The 17727-nt window shown below is 31.6% G+C and overlaps 1 protein-coding gene across 5 annotated transcripts in view; it reads right to left on the reverse strand.

The window, feature by feature from the left end:
* SSBP2 (single stranded DNA binding protein 2) overlaps positions 1 to 17727 on the reverse strand; it is a 375378-nt gene that overhangs the window by 48399 nt on the left and 309252 nt on the right. For 3 of the 5 annotated variants that reach the window (XM_031967111.1, XM_031967094.1, XM_031967105.1), the window contains 3 exons: positions 10071 to 10137; positions 8090 to 8160; positions 4401 to 4492 (listed from right to left, as the gene is read on the reverse strand). In XM_031967111.1, coding sequence (XP_031822971.1) covers positions 4401 to 4492; positions 8090 to 8160; positions 10071 to 10137 — 230 coding nt within the window. The remainder of the gene's footprint in view (positions 1 to 4400; positions 4493 to 8089; positions 8161 to 10070; positions 10138 to 17727) is intronic. The other 2 variants (XM_031967116.1, XM_031967100.1) reach the window with 1 other exon arrangement.

The following is a 17727-nucleotide window of genomic DNA, read 5'->3' on the forward strand; positions in this document are numbered from 1 at the left end:
CTATAATAAAAAAAAAGCATATTGGCAGCATGATCCTGCACAAGTCAGTTACATTTTTAAGGTAAATCTCTAAGATTATAATTTATGTAATCTATATAAGCTATAAGGATTCCTATTATAACTTCCACAGATGAATCTTGAGTTGTAAATGAAGGTCATACTCCTGAGCAGTTGTAGGATAGCTTTTAATATTTTTGATACAAACCTTTTACTGATATACTTTTCCCATTTAAGAATCAATTTAGTCAGCCAGGCTTAAGTAGTTTTTAGAAAAGGCCATTTACTACCATAGAACTGTAAAACAAATTGGTTTAAAATATACCCTCCTAACGTTTGTGATATAGTCTTCCACATAGTCTAGAGAAAAGTGGATTTAAGCTTAAAGAGCACATTGGCAAAAGGGATAGAACAGAGCTCTTAGTAGCAGAAAGTCTTTTGCTTGAATTCATGAGGTACTCATGATATGTTCCCCATAAGCATGGTCTCTTTGCTGGACTCACAGTGGAGTCATAAAACCAACAGAAATTTTATTAGAAGTTTTGGAGACACTGATGTTACACCAAAAGAAAGATGGGAACTCCAAAAAAATCTCCTGGGTCCTTCAAAGATCCTAAGATCTTCCTCCAACAAAAGAGAAGAGGAAACGTGACTAAGACCAAATCGGAATCTTCTCCTACTCCCCTGCTCTCCAGAGGATATTCCTACTTAAAAAGTCATGCTTGCTCCAATTTTTCAAATGACTCTTTTGATAACTAATAGATGACCCTTACGACATAGCCAAATTTCCCCAGTCTATCTGAATCCTTTTTCATTTCTGTTTCAAATTATTAAAAAAAAAACTGCAATAAAGCCTACTGTTGAAATTGACTGATTAGAAATCTAATCATATACTTTAAGTAGGATACTATGACTTGATTGAGCAAATATAAATGAACTTCACAATTACACTTATAAATGAGATATTGACTTTTATCTGTAGAAGCTGCTTCTTGACTTGAAAATACCTATACTAAGTAACTGCAGGTCAAGACGAAAAAAAAAAGAAAAAAAAAAAAGAGTACATTTATAGGCACATACATTCATGGATTAAGCCACAAATATAAGCAGCTAGTTTTAGTTATTTTAATAGGGGCCTGATTGGCAAATATGTATGAAATGCTATGTTTGTTGAGTTTTTGTCAAAAAAAAAAATCTTTGGATCTAATAACCCATCCTCCAAAAAAAATTTTTTTAATGTCAAGTTTCTAAAAGAAATGTTTTCAGAAACAGGATTTCAGGGTTTACTAACATCATAGAAATAACATGACATATAGTGTAAGCTGAAAGTATGTTGTGATCCTATATTAATGAATCATTTAGGCGGTAAAATAAACTATTCTGTATGAACTATTGCTCTTCAGCTTTGTTTTGTGTAAATAAATAAAATGGAGTAGAGGACCAATAAAGGGACAAAATTCATGGGCAAACAGCCACAAATAGACACATACATTTAGGGAAGCACTGTTCCATTTGGGGAAGCCTAGACCCCTGTTGGAAATTCTGCCCATCTCCTACTGGATACTTACCACATCTGTCAAAGAAAAGACAAAGGATTAGAGTGAGGATTTGCTAGCATTAGCTACTACCCTGGTGTTTCTTAAATAGAATTAGACACTTTACATGATCAGACTAATTCCTGGGACTTTCTTTTCATCTGAAGATGACTGAAGCTTCTTTTCACTTAAAACATTATCTGTCATTGGCTGGCTGAACTGTCAGTCAACATCACAGTAATCACTAAAGGTATAAAAACAAGTTAAATTGATGGCAGCCCTGATGCTGACTGATAGTCTTGTTATCTAGAGACAGTAATGTGACCCATAAATATTTCTAGCTCTAATTTATAAAAAAAAAAATTCTGCTTAAAGACTTAATTGCAACACAGTGCTGAATCTATTGTTTTAAAAATTATGATAAAAGCAATACAATATATTACATGGCTACCCTTATAATTTCTTATCTTTTGTGTAAAGCTTAAACAAGAATTATTAAAGTAGATAAAAATAATATACTTATTTTGTGACTTTCAAATGTTCTATATAAATATAAACTCATTTATTCTCATATCCTCCAATGAGTTTTCCATTAAACTGCATTTTAATATTTTAAGAGAAGTATTAATAATAATTTATATTTATATAGTAAATTTTCTTCCAAGTACTCAGAACATTTGGAATCCACTTTAACTTTCATAATATTTTTGGTTGGAATGGGAGGAGGTGAGTAGGAAGGAAAGAAAATGGCATTGAATGGCAATTACTATTAGACAAGATTTTAAAATTCTGGTTATTTTAAAAGGGGGGAAGAAGAAAGTGGCCAATCACATTACAAAGACTGAACACTATAACACATGATAGGAGGAATGTCATAGAAAGAAGGTTTCTATATAAATACAGTGTAGGCATGAAATTTCGGCTATGTAATTTCATAATAAAAATTGAAATTTAAAGAGGTCAGATAGCTTATAAAATGTGGCTAGCCCTCAATGAGTTAAATTGTATCATTAATATCAAAGCAACTGTCTTTAACAGAGAAAAAGAACTTAGACATATCATCTTCATTCTTTTTCAGACAAAACAGATAACATTTCTTAACTAAAATTCATTTTATTCTTTAAAAAACTGTGAGCCTTAAATGTATAGGACTTACAAAATAGAAAAAAAAAGAATTTTATAATTTATTCAATTATTTTATCTTCAAATAAACATATTGATTTTTTATTTGAAAATTTAAAAAAAAATTGCACAGATTCCTATATTTTTTTCTATTTAAATATAATGTCTAAGGAAATGAAAATGAACTAGGCCACAATACTGAAGGCAGTAAAATACATAATCACCAAATGTGGAGAAAATGAAAGTTGGAAATTCTCTTAGATCTAAGCATTATCATATAAATTTCTAAGTGTGGTATAATGGAGAAATTATAACAGTTTGGATTCATAGTCAGGATATCGATATATAAATGTAAATTATTTTTAATGATCAGCTATAACCAAAGTATATGTCTAATGATTAAATATGCTTTACAATAAATTTTTACATGTATTTTTAGACTCCATAGTAGAAAATATGACTTAGATATGGGTTATGAATTATGCAAGCTCAGGAGAACAAAGCTAGTGATTACAGTTTTTGAGATTCAAGGAACATTTTAAAGCAATAAGTGATCAATGGAATATACCTTTTGATACTTTAAACCTGGTTTGCCTAATACACAAAATAATTGTAATATAAAGATGGTTAGAAAAAATCAGACATGTGCTAATGACCTTAAAATAAATACCAAAGTTAAACTAAAAATCTTACCCTCCTCCTAAAAATTTATAAATTTTATATTATTTATAAATATATTTATATTTAAATGTAAAAAGTACAATTTGGTTACTATCTTCCATCTTTTAATATTTGTTAATAATTACTTACCTTTAATTCTGGTATTATTAAAATAATAATTTTAGAAAAGAAGTGTATATTTGGAAAACTCTTGCCAGAGGTAGCTAACATACTGGTTACAAAACCTGAAGACAAATCACTAAACTTTCCAGTGCTCCTGACAACTCTCTGAGAATGTAAGGAACCAAACTGGAAGTTCATCCTACCAATAAAATCACATATAGCTCATGCCCTTATCAATTTTTTTTGACTCAACTTGTGACCAAAATTATTGATCGCTGGGATGTTTTTCAGTGCCAGTAAAATTTTAATAAATAGGTGGACTGGATCCAAAAAAATGCTTAAGTAGAGTACCTTTTCATAATGTTCAGTATTATATAAAGCATCTCTATTACTTTGGATCATCCATATTTAGGTCACATATCTGTAATTCATTAATGAATTCTTCAGATGTCAATGTTATTTGCATCTTTATTTTTTGTGACTATTCATTTTTTTCATACTCAGTACTGCAAGAAATTTGTACTCATCAATGTGAGTACTCAATGCAATAACATAAATTATACCCCATTCACATTTGCCCATTTTTTATTACTTCTGTCCATGTACTTTCTTATATCTGCCACAGGAGATCTAGCCAATATGCTGAAGATCTTCTCATTCTCTTAGCATTTCATTAATTGGAAAGAAATTGGCAAGCAAGAAATATCAAGCAAAAAGTTTGGAGTAAAGACCTTAAAAATGGCATACCCATTATTTGTACAATTTATAAAAGGAAAAAGAAAAAAAAAAGAAAAAATATGCAGAGCATCATTTGAAAAAAATGACCTTAATTTAATAAATGATATTTTATAATATTCAACTAAATAACAAATACATTCCCTATCTTTATTTGAGCTATAACTCAAATTTTTTTTTAAATGAATGTCATTTTAGTAAAGAGAATAGTGTAATAGATTTGCTTACATGTTCATTCCAGGCATTCCAGGGCCACCTAAAGCATTCAGAGGGGGCCTCATTGCACCTCCATAGTTCTGCAATGATAACCAAGGGTCAGACTACCACAAAACAAAAAAACAAAACCAAAGAGGAGGGGGGAAAGAAAGGAGAGCAGGTTAATGACTTCCCTACACAATTGCTGACTGGATAAGGCCTGTGCAATTCAGTGAAGAATCCCTTCTTGTACTTTTTAATTTCTAGCTTATGAAAAATGTATGAAAATGTAGGCTCATTGAAGCATATTAAATTGATCTGAGAAATGTTTATAAGAACATTCAACATGCATTTATTAATCACCTACTGTGTGCATAACATACTTTTAAGTGGGGGAATTTCTTACTGAAATTTCTCATCTTGGCACAACAACACAGTCAAAAATAAATGCTAATGAGTTCAATATAAGAAAGTTGATTTGACATATTCAACAAATATCATCAAAATTCCAGGGTTAAATTATAAACTACATAGTAACCTAAAAAACCAAAACTAAATAATCATGCACACTCATAAAAACCTCAATTTGTATATTTACATATATATGCACATGCAAAGAGCATAATTTGAACCTAATTTAGAATTAAGATTTTTAAAGTTGGAACATTAGAATTCATCTAATTTAAAGTTTGTGAGTATAACAATTTCTTCTACAACATCCTGACAAAGGTGTTTATTGAGTTACCTTAAAACTTGCAATAATAGAAAGTTCACTCATTTAATTGTTATAATATTCTTTCCAGTGCATCAGTAGTCAACTACTTTGCCACTGATAGCAATATAAAAGAATACATTTCTTTCTGGTTCTTAACCTGATCTTTTTCCAACTGGTGTTCTTTTTTTTCCTTCATAAGAGTATAATAGTTGAGTGTAATTTCATTGTTAGGTTAATGGTACCACTGATCATAAGAACACAAGGTTAGCAAGACCAGATTAATATGGATAAAAAGGGAAATAATTCTAATGTGAATTGCAAAGAGAATGATCCTTTTTTAAAAAATTGAGAATGTACCCTAATTAGAGATATATAATAACTGAAGTAGGGAACATGAGAGATAAATCTTTTGGCAATTTGGATACAAAGTCATATGGAATATTTATTCCTTTCATACATCCATTCAAAAGTATTTAATCTTTGTACACTCACACTCCCAATGGCTAACACAGTAGATCTTTTATTTTGATATTCATTTCATTGAATTATTGTTTGTAAACTACATAATTGCGCACAAACTCCCATAGTATTTTAAAGACAACAGTTAATGTGGTATTTTATAAGAAACCTCTATTTCGTCTCCTTCAAGCATATTTCTGATTATGAGGTCACTATCGACAAAGTTTAAAGTATAACTGCTGTAATTAAGAATTTTAAACATAAATTCTCACTAGTATTCCCTCAGTTCAAATTATTTTATCTGAGTCAAAAACCACTCTTATTTTTTCTTAATGTGATATAGACAAATGAATAGTTTCTTCTTTCATTTAAATATAAATGGCTCACATAAGCAATTTCCTTTGTCTCTATGTAGCCTAAACTTGAAAAATCATCTGATTTCTCATGTAAATTCATGACGATATATGACAATAAAAAACAAGGGTGTTGCTTAGCCACAAGCAAAAATAATCTTAAAAGAATGAATTCCTGACTATCTTATGATTTGTTAGCCATTGCTCACAAATAAAACTTACTTAAAATGGGTATTTTTTAAACTATTTACTTATCTGCAACATAAGCCATATAAACACACAGTTATATAACTTAATGCATAACCATACATACACATACGTACACATTTACCTATAACATAAGGTTCTTGAAAGAAGAGATTTTTTTTTGTATACCTAGCACTGAGTATAATAATGCCTAACATATAGTATAGGCACTTAATAAATACTTGTTTACTAATTGATTAGGTCTAATTACTATGAAAACTGGTCTGGTACAGATAATAGAGTTTGGAACTTGCATTTATATGATATAATATTTTGCTTCATGGACGTATTCTGAAAAGTTTAGTTTAAAAACATACAAGTTTAGCTATATGAAACCCATATGATTCTATAAAGGCATTTTTATATATGTTCATAATTTTTGACACTTTGAACCCTTTATTTCAAACTCTTAAGACTACTTGAACACAATTTAATAAACTTAAATTATCAATTTACAAATTAGAAACTTGAGAACAAAAGAATTAAAATATCTAACCAAAGATGTTTAAAGTTATCTAAGAATATTTTGGGTCTAGACCGAGTAGTTTCATTTAAATTTGGGTACCTTGGGGGGAAATGTATTTTGGATGGGATTACCAATTTTAGTGATTATTTAGAACTTTAATGGAAATAATTTATTTCCTCATAGATTCAATCAGTAAACATTTACTAAAAGCCCATTATGTTACTGGGGATACAAGTACAAAGAATGACATGATATCAATTCACAAAGTAGTGAAAAACCTAAATAGTTTATCTTTTGTATAATTTAATATGACCAGAAAAGTCATTTGAATGAGCCATGAGAATAAAATTAATCTGAAAACCTGTCAGGTACTTGAAAAGTAACAAACCAGTCCAATGCTGCTTTTACATATTCAAATTGCTTTCAAAAACATTCCAAAAGAATACAACTCTTGTTGATTTCATGAAGATTATAGGGAAAGAAATTCACTAACTACTGTTAACCATATGAGCACCTCCCTGCACAGGTTTATACAGTTCTCATCTTCAGTATTGTGATCTTTAGAATTAATTTCCACTTCAGGCATATTTTTGCAAATATAAGAAAAAATCTAAAAAAACCATCTAAAACAAATTTGACCTCTTGGGATAAAGTGCCTAAAATGCCACTGATGGTTAGAGAACTCTCAATTCTATTGTGTAATATCTTGCATCTGATTAAGTACAGCTGACAGGTATTGATGAATAGTATTAGATCTGAAAAAGAGAACATACTTCAAAGATGACTCCTCAATGGCCCTATGGTGTACACTAGAAAACTGTAAATATAAGTCTCATGATTTTAAAAATGTTTTGCTACTTAACATTCTCAATATATTGGTTTTTATTTAGGATATCACAACCTTTTTGCCCAGTATATCTAATAGAAAGATATTACTACCTATCAATTTACAAATTATATTTCTAAATACATTTCCTCTAAAGAGAAAAAGGCACTATACAAATAAAGTGAAAAGCTGTTAAGATATGATTTATAATAAAGATTTGGATTTACATAGATAAAATCATATACCTGGAAACATGTTATATCAGGCCCAGATTGGTTAGCCAATGTGAAATAAGTATTATGTATGAGCCCCATTTTAGAAATAAACACATTGCTATAATGATTCAATGACTAGTATATGGGTAGATATGATTTAGAAAATTTATAATTTGTAAACATTTTCATCAAACTGGCCAAACTTTTTAAATAAAATTAGCTGATGTTATTTTTCAGATACTTTTTGTATATTGCTACTGAAAATATTTTTTGCATTTAAGCACATGAAGTCATATGCATTAGATAGAAAAAAGAAGTATTATATGATATGACATTTTACATTGTTAGTCCTATTCTATAGCTCCTGAATCATAAAAAGCCTCTTGCCAGTCCTTTTAGTTTACCTATGTCAAATGCCACATACAAATATTCATGCAAATACCTGTGGCCCTAAGGGAACCATTCCTCTTGGAGGAGTCATTCTCTGCATTGGTCCACCCATATTTGGATGTCCTGAAAAAAAGACATAAAAATGTAAGATTTCACTATGCATGAATGCCAAACAAGGGCCAACAGTTTTTATGACTTATGACATAGCATTTCAGGCACCTGATTTAAAATTATAGTTGTTTAACAACAGATTCTGTTTCTGAAAACTACCTAGCATCCTTTCCTAAATTCTCTCTCACTACCTGGAATTCTGCTACTCTCTTAAAATAATGCCCATCTTTATGGGTACTCTAGAGCAAAATTTTTTAAACTCTGAGTTATGATGGAATCATGTAAGTGAGTGTGGGGGAGGGGGTCACCAAATTATGACTTATTAATAGCAAATGTTTGATTTGCATATCTATTTTATATGCCTATATAAAAGCCTCAGCCTATGCTGAGGTTGCATAAAAATTTCTTAGGTGAAAAGGGATCATGAGTGAAAAAGTTTAATAAGCCTTGCTCTAAAGGATATTCTAGTGATAAGTTACCATACTCAGTCAAAAGCATTCCTTGGATTTAAGAGAGAGCCAAAGTCAAATCAAATTCAAGAACGAGCTTACTAGCTTTTTGACTAGGTTAAGTGAATTGTCTGCTCTGAAACTCATCTTCCCTCAGCTGCAAAATAAAAATAGCTAAAATATCCCTCATTATTGAGTTATGAAACTCAATAGCTCATTATGCAGAGATAACGTGTTTTGTAAAGTGCTTTGTAAAGAAGTATATAAATGCCAGTGAATAATGACAAACAATTCTCAACTATCAAGGGGTGTGTGTGTCTGTGTGTCTTTAGTCTAGTAATGTAAATTATTCTGGTTAATTCTGTGGCCATTTCATTGTTTACCAACTTCTCTACCAAAAGTGGTCAAAAGTAGCAAGCAAGAGCAAGTGAAATCAATAAAATCTGAGGGTTAAAAGTTTGAAGCAATTATCTAAAATGAGGTATTGAATTATATTTAATTCAATACCCATGTTATTCCTATCTTACAAAAATATATTATTTTATTTATTCTTATTTATAACTATATTGAGAATAGCAATACTTTCTTAGTATTAGTATAGACCCTTACAATTTTCAAAGTGACTTCACATATATTTTCTACCGAACCTTCTCAATAATCCTGTGAAGTAGGTGCAAATGATTACTGTTTCCATCTTATAGAGAAGAAATTAATGTTGAGAAGTCGTGATTTACTCAGTCATATAGCTAGTAACCGAGCTAGTTACTCAGAATCCAAGTGTCTTCATGACTACTCAACTGAGATTTCCATTTTATTATTTTATTGTTGTTGTCCTCAAGTCTTTTCAGTCATAGCTGACTTTTATGAACCCTTGAGGTTTTCTTTGCAAAAGTACTGCAGTGGTTTGCCATGTCCTTCTCTAGCTCATTTTACAGATGAGGAAACTGAGATAAACGAGTTTAAGTGACTTGCCCAGGGTCACACGGCTAGTAAATGTCTGAGGCCAGATTTGAACTCAAGTTGATGAGTCTTCCTGACTGTAGCCCTGAGCTTTATCCACTATGCCACCTAGCTGCCTCCCTCTTTCATTTTACTATACTGATTCTATAAATTCATATTATAACATACATAATATATAAACATAATATACATAGCAACACATACTTAACATGCAAATAATAGAAATATAAGCTACAGAATATCAGAAATGGAAGGAATTTTCAAGCCCTAGTACCCCATGTAAGAAAACCAAGACCTAGAGAAATGAAGTATCTCCAATGTTATAAAGTCAGTGAATTAAAATCTGGGTTATCTGAGAAGTTTCTAGTATGCTACAGTTGAGTACATTACATGCATAAGTACAATGGTAACAGATGGTGAAACTTACAAAAAGAAAATTTACTTGAGAATATAAAGTATTTCCACTGAGATTCTTAGCATCAATTTCATAGACATACATTTTAAAAAACTGACCTTGTTGTCGAGTTGGGTCCATTCCACTAGGCAGTAATGGCTGACTTCCTGGGACACCTCCAAGTGCCTAGTGTATTTAAAGATATATAAAGCATGATGACAGAATTCAACAAGTTACATTATATTTAATGCTTAAATTAATTTTAGTATTTCTTAAGGATCCTTCTCAATCATGTCAATTTATGAGAAAAACCCTCAAATGCACATAAGATCATTCATTGTCTATTACTTATCAAAAGATGATGTGTTTCATGATCTTATTCTGAGGTGAAAAAGACTCTTTGGGCATAAAGAAATGAGGAAAAAAATCACTGACATTGTAGAAAAACCTTATTTTTTTTTCTAACCAAAGTTGCCTTTTTTACATAGCTCTTTAGACTCCTACACAAATGTAATTTTTAGTAGAATCTGGATCCTCAAAGACTATTTTAACCAACTACAAGGTCAAGCAAGTCCTGCCAGGCTGGAAAAGTTCTAAAAACGATCTTAGTAATAGACTTATTTGCTTCTTGAAACCAACCTTCATATAGGAGAGGCTTATCAATTTAAGTGTGTTAGTTACTTGATGGTGAATTTGTTGGGCAAAGAAACTCATTAAATAAATTGCAATAATACTGCATTTGGGAAAATTGATAAGAAAAGCATCTCTGCATTATTTCTCTTAGCTCCTAGCCTAGCATTTTATACAGAATAGGTGCTTAATAAGTATCAACTGAATGACTAAAACATACTTAAGACAATAATCATGACAGCACTATAGCTGGGATTTGCTCCAATAAGCTATGAAATATAGTTCACTATTGTGGCAACTATCCACATAGAGCAAAATCTAGCATTTCTGTAGAACACATTATCCCTCAAAATCCTCTCAAATTGCCTTACGTTGGATCAACTCAGGTCAAGCTAATATTTAAACTTTTTTATCCTGTTGCCACCTTTAGTTTTTATATCACTTTCATTTCCTCTCCTCCTCATCTAGAAAGGCAATTTACTGTTTGAGGGAGAGAGTTGGAATATTCCTTCCTCCCCATTGCCCCTTCCAGGTTCTTTCCTAACCTCAATAATTCAATAATATGTTTTCCTTTGAGGTTCATGCAATTAATATTGTGAGGGATGTAGAAGACCTTTGCCCAAAAAAAGATCACTCAGTAGAAAGCAGAAAAGTTGTTTATTAAAAACCTCCAGAGAATGAGCGTCCCATCACGAGATAAGGAAGAGAAAGTTCCTGGTAGGAGGGTAAAGAAGTAGTAAAGATACATAGCTTTTATACAAGAGATTACATCACAAGTAAGAAAGCATTGAGAAGGGGAGGAGGATGCATCTAATTGGTTGTTGCTTTTCGGAGAAATTGGAATGGAAGGTTTCTGTTTCCCCGAAATCATCTGATTTCTAGGAAACAAAAAATCAGGCCTTCAGGCTTAATCATGCAGATAGTGGTCAAACTAATAGACTAAATATTGATAAATGTCAAATTCTGATAAGTGTCATCAGCTCAGGTTAAGTAAATATGTTTATAGCTGGCCAAGGCTCAAGTAATTATGGGCCTGTACATATTATACAGGTCATAGGGGAAACACAGAAATAATGAAAATAAAATACAGAAAAAGAATTTATACATTCCTGTAAGTTCTTCACCTTATCTCTCTATTCCACACAATTTCTATGATCCAATCAAAATCCTGGTAGCTGTTGTTTATATCAGTAACTGGGTCATAATTTTTCTCTCCTCACTTCTATTCTCCTATTATGGAATTTCAAATGCTCTGTTTAGCTTCCAAAGCTCTTCATAACCTAGCTTCCTCCTACTTTTCCAATCTTCTTACACCTTACTTCTCAATATTTATTCTTCTATCCAATGGCACTTCTCTTTTTTCTATAAATTAGACATTCCCATCTCCTGACTTCAGGTATTCTCTCTGGCTGTCTCCCAATCTGAAATACTATCCACTCTTTGCTCTGACTACTGACCTACCTGGTTCCTTCAAATACAAGCAAAAATCCCAAATTCTATAGGAAACTCTTTCCAACTCTTGTTAATTCTAGAGCCTTCCCTTTGCTAATTATTTACTATTTATCCTATATATAATTTGTTCATACAATGTTCCTTTTTGCTTTTTTGTATCCTCTGGGCTTAATATGGTACCTGGAAAAAATGAGGCATTTAATTAACAAAGAATATCAAAGAAAGAGGAAAGAGGTAAACAAAACTAACCAGTACATCTTTCAAGTCAAACATATATGCTCTGTTCATCTCCACAATCCTACATCTCTGCAAAGAGAGGTAGATGCATTCACATCTCCCTTTTTATGCCAAGCTTATTCATTAAGTTTGCACAGCATTTAGATTTGATTTCTGTTCCTATTTCTATTCCTATTTCCTGTTTCTATTTCTATTATCTGAGTTATTTTATAAACTTTTTCTGGTTTTGCTAACTTCACTTTGCTTGGGTTTGTAGTATTCTTCCCATGACGAAATGATTTCTTCATGATTTCACCATTTTTTATGGTGTAGTAATATTCTATTGCACTCATATTTAATTAGCTAGTCCCAATTGATGAGCATCTATTTTGCTTCCACAGAAAATGGTGCTATAAATATTTTGGTGTCTAATGGGCCTTTCTGTCTATCTTACCTCTTTGGGGGTGTTTGTCTAGAAATGAAATCTCTGGGTAAAATTGTGTGAACTTTTTAGCCACTTTCTTAGAAAAATTCCAGATTGTTTCCCAAAATGGCCAAATTAATTCACAGTTCTACCAAATGTGTTATTAGTGTGCCTGTTTCCCCATACAAACCCTCTAAAACTGACTATTTTCATTTTTTGTCATCTCTACTAATATGTAGGGTGTAAGGGACAATAAATAGTTATTCTCTTTTCTCCCAAGCCATGAATACTGAATATCCCTGCAGCTAAATAATTATTTCTTTAGAGAATAATTTAGTTATAAAACTTATCTTAATTAGTAAAAAAAAAAAAATCTGAATTAGTAAACAATTTACATTTTTGCCACTCTTGTATTTGAGGTATATAGTAAAGAATATAGGATAAGGAGGTTTATTTGTCCCAAACTTTTGTATGTAAATAAGTATGTCCCATTGAGAGATTAAACATGAATTGCAAAATGATGTCACAGAGTCCAGAATATTTTTGAGACTTCTCTTTAGAAGTTATCTTCAAAAACTACAAATTTTTAAAAATGTAACAGTGAAAAATGTGCATAGATTTGATATTTTCAAATATCTAAAAGTTATATGGATACCTGTTCAGTTAAAAATTTGTTTCAATGGAATCTGGAAGACTACAATTACAAATTAATTTTGGACCTTGGTTCTCTCTCTTTTTGTGTCAAATTGAATCTTTCAAATATGGCAATTTCTTTGCACCCACAATTTCTAGTCAAACTAGACCATTTTTCATGAAAATCTTGTAAATGGTAGGGAGAAGGATGATGTGATGCTGGATAAGTATCTTAAGAAGTAGTGTTTGTAGAAGAGTTTTTGAGAAATTGTACATTTTTGAGACCATGTTCAAGAAAGACAAATGATTCAAAATTCTATTCAGGATTATCTCTAGGTAAGAGAAAGAGAAAGTTTCCTTTAAAGATATGTATGAAAGCCTATTATTCAACGTGTCCCTGATTTTTAGCTTGTCTCCCAAGAAACTTTTAGGAATTTCCACTTCAGCATTAGGATCTCTCTCTTAGTTTGTGCTGAGATCTTGCTTCTTCTGAGAGACCAGATTTAATCTTGTGTATTTTCTTATATAATCTAATCTGTGAAACTTCTCTCATTTTTGTTTGCTATATGCTTGGATCTTTGTGAAACCAGATTTTGGAATTAAGGGGCCAAGAAAGTAGGTGCAAGCTTAGGATACCTTCCCCTCTTTAAGAGAGAGTTACTAGAGAAACTAGTGGCTTTTTGTTCTTATGTAATCAGGCCCTTACACCAGCAATACTTTGCAATGGGGGAAGAGAGGAGAACAGACAGATATCATTCTAGTCTGGTATCCTTATCTCTATAGAGAACTGAGCACTCATCTTCACGTTTCTTTCTTGCTCTCCTCGAGGCAGGAATCAGTCTCCCTTACAAAGGAGTGAGTAAGATTGCAGAGATATCCATCAATGGTTTCCATAAGCTGTGTTTTGACATTTTATGTGGATATACCCAATGTACATGGGCAACATAGATCTTATGAATTCCATGTGATGCTATCAATATCAAAGAAACAAACATCACTATTTTCACTTGTAATTTTGACATTCAAATTCACTTGGAGATATTGGAGAATTATAAGAAAGTTTAGCTTTGACACTGTTTCTGGATCATTCTGGAATTACTTTATTTCATCACTAGTTACTACTGGTTACATGTCAAAAAATAAAAAAAGTCTTTGTTTTTCTATCCAATGTTAAAACACCTGCTCCAATCATCATAAACATTCTTCAAGTTCAAGTATTCTTTTAAGTATATTTTAAAAATCTAAATTTGTCTTTAGCTATTATTCTTTAACTATTCATTTGACTTCACCCAACTTCTAACCTTCATAACATTTTCCTTATGTTCATAGGAGCATAGATGGAATCTTTATCCATTCTCATGGATACAACTTAAAAAAATACATTTTGCAAATCAAAACTTTTTATATTTATATCTCATTAGCAGATTTAACTTCACAGAGATTTGATGTAAATTCTTTGTTCTAAATATCCAAACACTCATTACTTACTAAAAAAAAAAGTTTATAATCTTTCATCTGGCATTCAAATGTAACATTGTAAAATCAGGAAGTTTTAAGCTTGGGGGATAAATATAATAACCTCTAAGCCCTACTTTCCCCTCTCTTTTTCTGGCTTAAGGATAATTTTTAGACAAAAAGTTTTGTGCCCAATCCCTGGTTAGGAAAACTTCTAACATCTAGGAAGAGATTGACCTGTCTTTATAATTTGCGCGTGCGTGCGCACACGTATCTATATCTAGTTTACTCCTAACTTCTTTGTAGTTGAGATAAAATTGAGTTTGCTGATATATTTGATAATGAAAATTAGATTATGTTATATTGGTAATAAAAATAGATTATATTATAGTATTTGAGAAAATATAGGAATTAGAGGGTAACTAGAGGAAAGAATTGTTCTTTGCTTGGAATATCCTTTAGCTCAGGTGCTCTGTTCTAAAATGCCTATACAGCCAATGATTTTCCTTAATATTTTCCTTCTTGCCACAACTCAGTCCTCCCTTTGTTAGTCATATATGTTCTGGGAATGCTGGCTTTCTTCAGCTTGTTAAATCCAGATGCTTAAAATGTCTCCCTTGGTTCTGAGATAACTTTTTTCTTTTATATAGATTCCTTGGGATGTAACCCATTCTCTCATAGATTTTGACTGATTCATGGACATACATAGGTGCTGTTCACATTAGTTCTAACTATATGAATCAGTCAAATAGTTTTCCTCATTATCATTAGGCCAGCAGAGCTAAAAAGGGGGAGTTTCAACTTTAGTGTTACACTGTTCCCTTCCATTTTAATATTTGCTATCTTAACAAATCTAACTAGAATTCGTTGAAAAAAGTCAAATTCTGGATAGTTTTTAGTGACTTGAGGAGGGTCTGTATTATCTAATTTGAAGAACAATTTGTATGGACCAATTTGAAATCAAATTCAATAATTAACATTCTTCCCTTTCAAGAATGTAACTCCTATTATAGCAGAAAAAAAGTCTGCTTTCCAGTTCTGATCCCTGGACAGTTTAAATTTAAACTCTATGTTTAGCAGAGTATGCTATGTGTATGTGATACACATAGAGTCCTCAACAATATACTCACAACATACCTTTCTAGCTTTATTTTCCAATAACTTCAAATTAGCCTATTAGTTGCATTCGGACTTTATGATAAAAGCTGATTTCTTTTCTAATGTCCTATTCTGATACTTCTTGAGGAATAGTGCTTATTTCTGCTCCATTTATGAATGCTACACTGAGATAGTATACCATGAATTAATTTTTATAGGAAGTACCAAGTGAATTATCAACATTGAGGGAATGGGTCCCTCACAAGCCATATCATGAAGAAATCACTTGCTCCTACCATGTTTTGGGGTCATTGCCAGACAACAGCATTGTTAGGACTGGCAATCAAGAAATCTATTGATATCATACCAGATTTTCTTCATTGTATGCTAGAGACCATCCAGTACTTCTCTGATGAAACACTTCTCCCTCTAGTGTAGTTTATCTTGGGAATTGATGGTTCACATATATCAAGAGCTAGCAAAGCAACCTGTTTATTGTCATTTTCTGTTAGACCAGGAATAAAAAGAGTACTGGGGGTTTTCTTGCCAATACTACCTTTCCCAGATAAGAACAAGAGTTTGTATTTTACAGCATTCCTTTTTCCCTTGATTCCCTCTATTTTGGGCCAGTGTTGGTACTGAACTTAGAGGCACATAGCCACTGGTTAGAATACCTTGATTGAGTTCCCTTTGCCTACTTGAATACTGCTAGTCCCAGGGTAGTCCTGTGGCATTTCTCCTATTTTAAAATCTTTCTTCAAATAAATGCTTCTTGATTATGATTATCATTAAGTCAACAAGAACTTTTTAAGTGCCTGCTACATGCCAAGCACTATCCTAGGCACTGAAGAGATAAGACCAAGGAATAAAATAATAAAATAATCTCAACCCCCAAGAGGTTAGTATAATTTTTAAAAATATTCTATACCCTTTACCCAAATTTGATTTAATCACTGCCAGACCTGTTGCAAAGTGAAATAGTTTTAACAAAGCTTTTATTTTTCTGTCTTCATTCTTTAATAAGATTATCAGGAGAAAAGATTATTAAAAAATATAGAAATAAACAGTATAGTCAGACTGTAGGGACATTTTGGGAGAGGAAAAAAAGCTACTATTTTCTTTTTCTTTTCTTTCTTTTTTGCTGAGGCAATTGGGGTTAAGTGACTTGCCTAGGATCACATAGCTAGAAAGTGTTAAGTGTCTGAGGCCAGATTTGAACTCAGATCCTCTTGACTTAAGGGCTGATGCTCTGTCCACTGTGCTACCTAGCTGCCCAAGCGCTACTATTTTCTATGTAGATTTCCTACTTTGGGGTTGCTAGCTGGATATAAAATGAATGTGTGTGTGTGTATTTCTATTATCTGCTAACATCTGAAAAGAATATTACTATAGTACAAAGGCTTCAGGCTAATGAGATATTTTATGTTCCCTGAAGTTTTGGGAGAAGCAACACTAAAAATCAAACCCAGATGTCTTGTGCAACTAGGATTTAAATGGGGCAAGAGCTTAAAGGATTGGATAAAAGACTTTATTTTATGTGGTATGAGAAGGAAGAGAAAGTACTATTTTTCAGGCATATGTGATTTGTTATTACTTTGTTCCCATGCCATTAAGGTCCTACAAATAATACTTACAAATTAAAAAAAAAAATTGATTCCATGCATTTTCGAATAATTTTAAACACATGTAATATAATATAAATGATTTATTTATACTTTATAACAAATTGCTATTTATATAGCTGAAATGTATGCTTGGTGTTTAAATATTTCAATAATATATATTATTTGACTATTTAACTATAAAGACAGCCATTGTAATAACTGAAAAGCAATAAACAAAGAGAATCCAGTGATGGAAGGGGCTAT

This window comes from Sarcophilus harrisii, chromosome 1 (genome assembly GCF_902635505.1).
Source record: "Sarcophilus harrisii chromosome 1, mSarHar1.11, whole genome shotgun sequence".
Classification (NCBI taxonomy): Eukaryota; Metazoa; Chordata; class Mammalia; order Dasyuromorphia; family Dasyuridae; genus Sarcophilus; species Sarcophilus harrisii.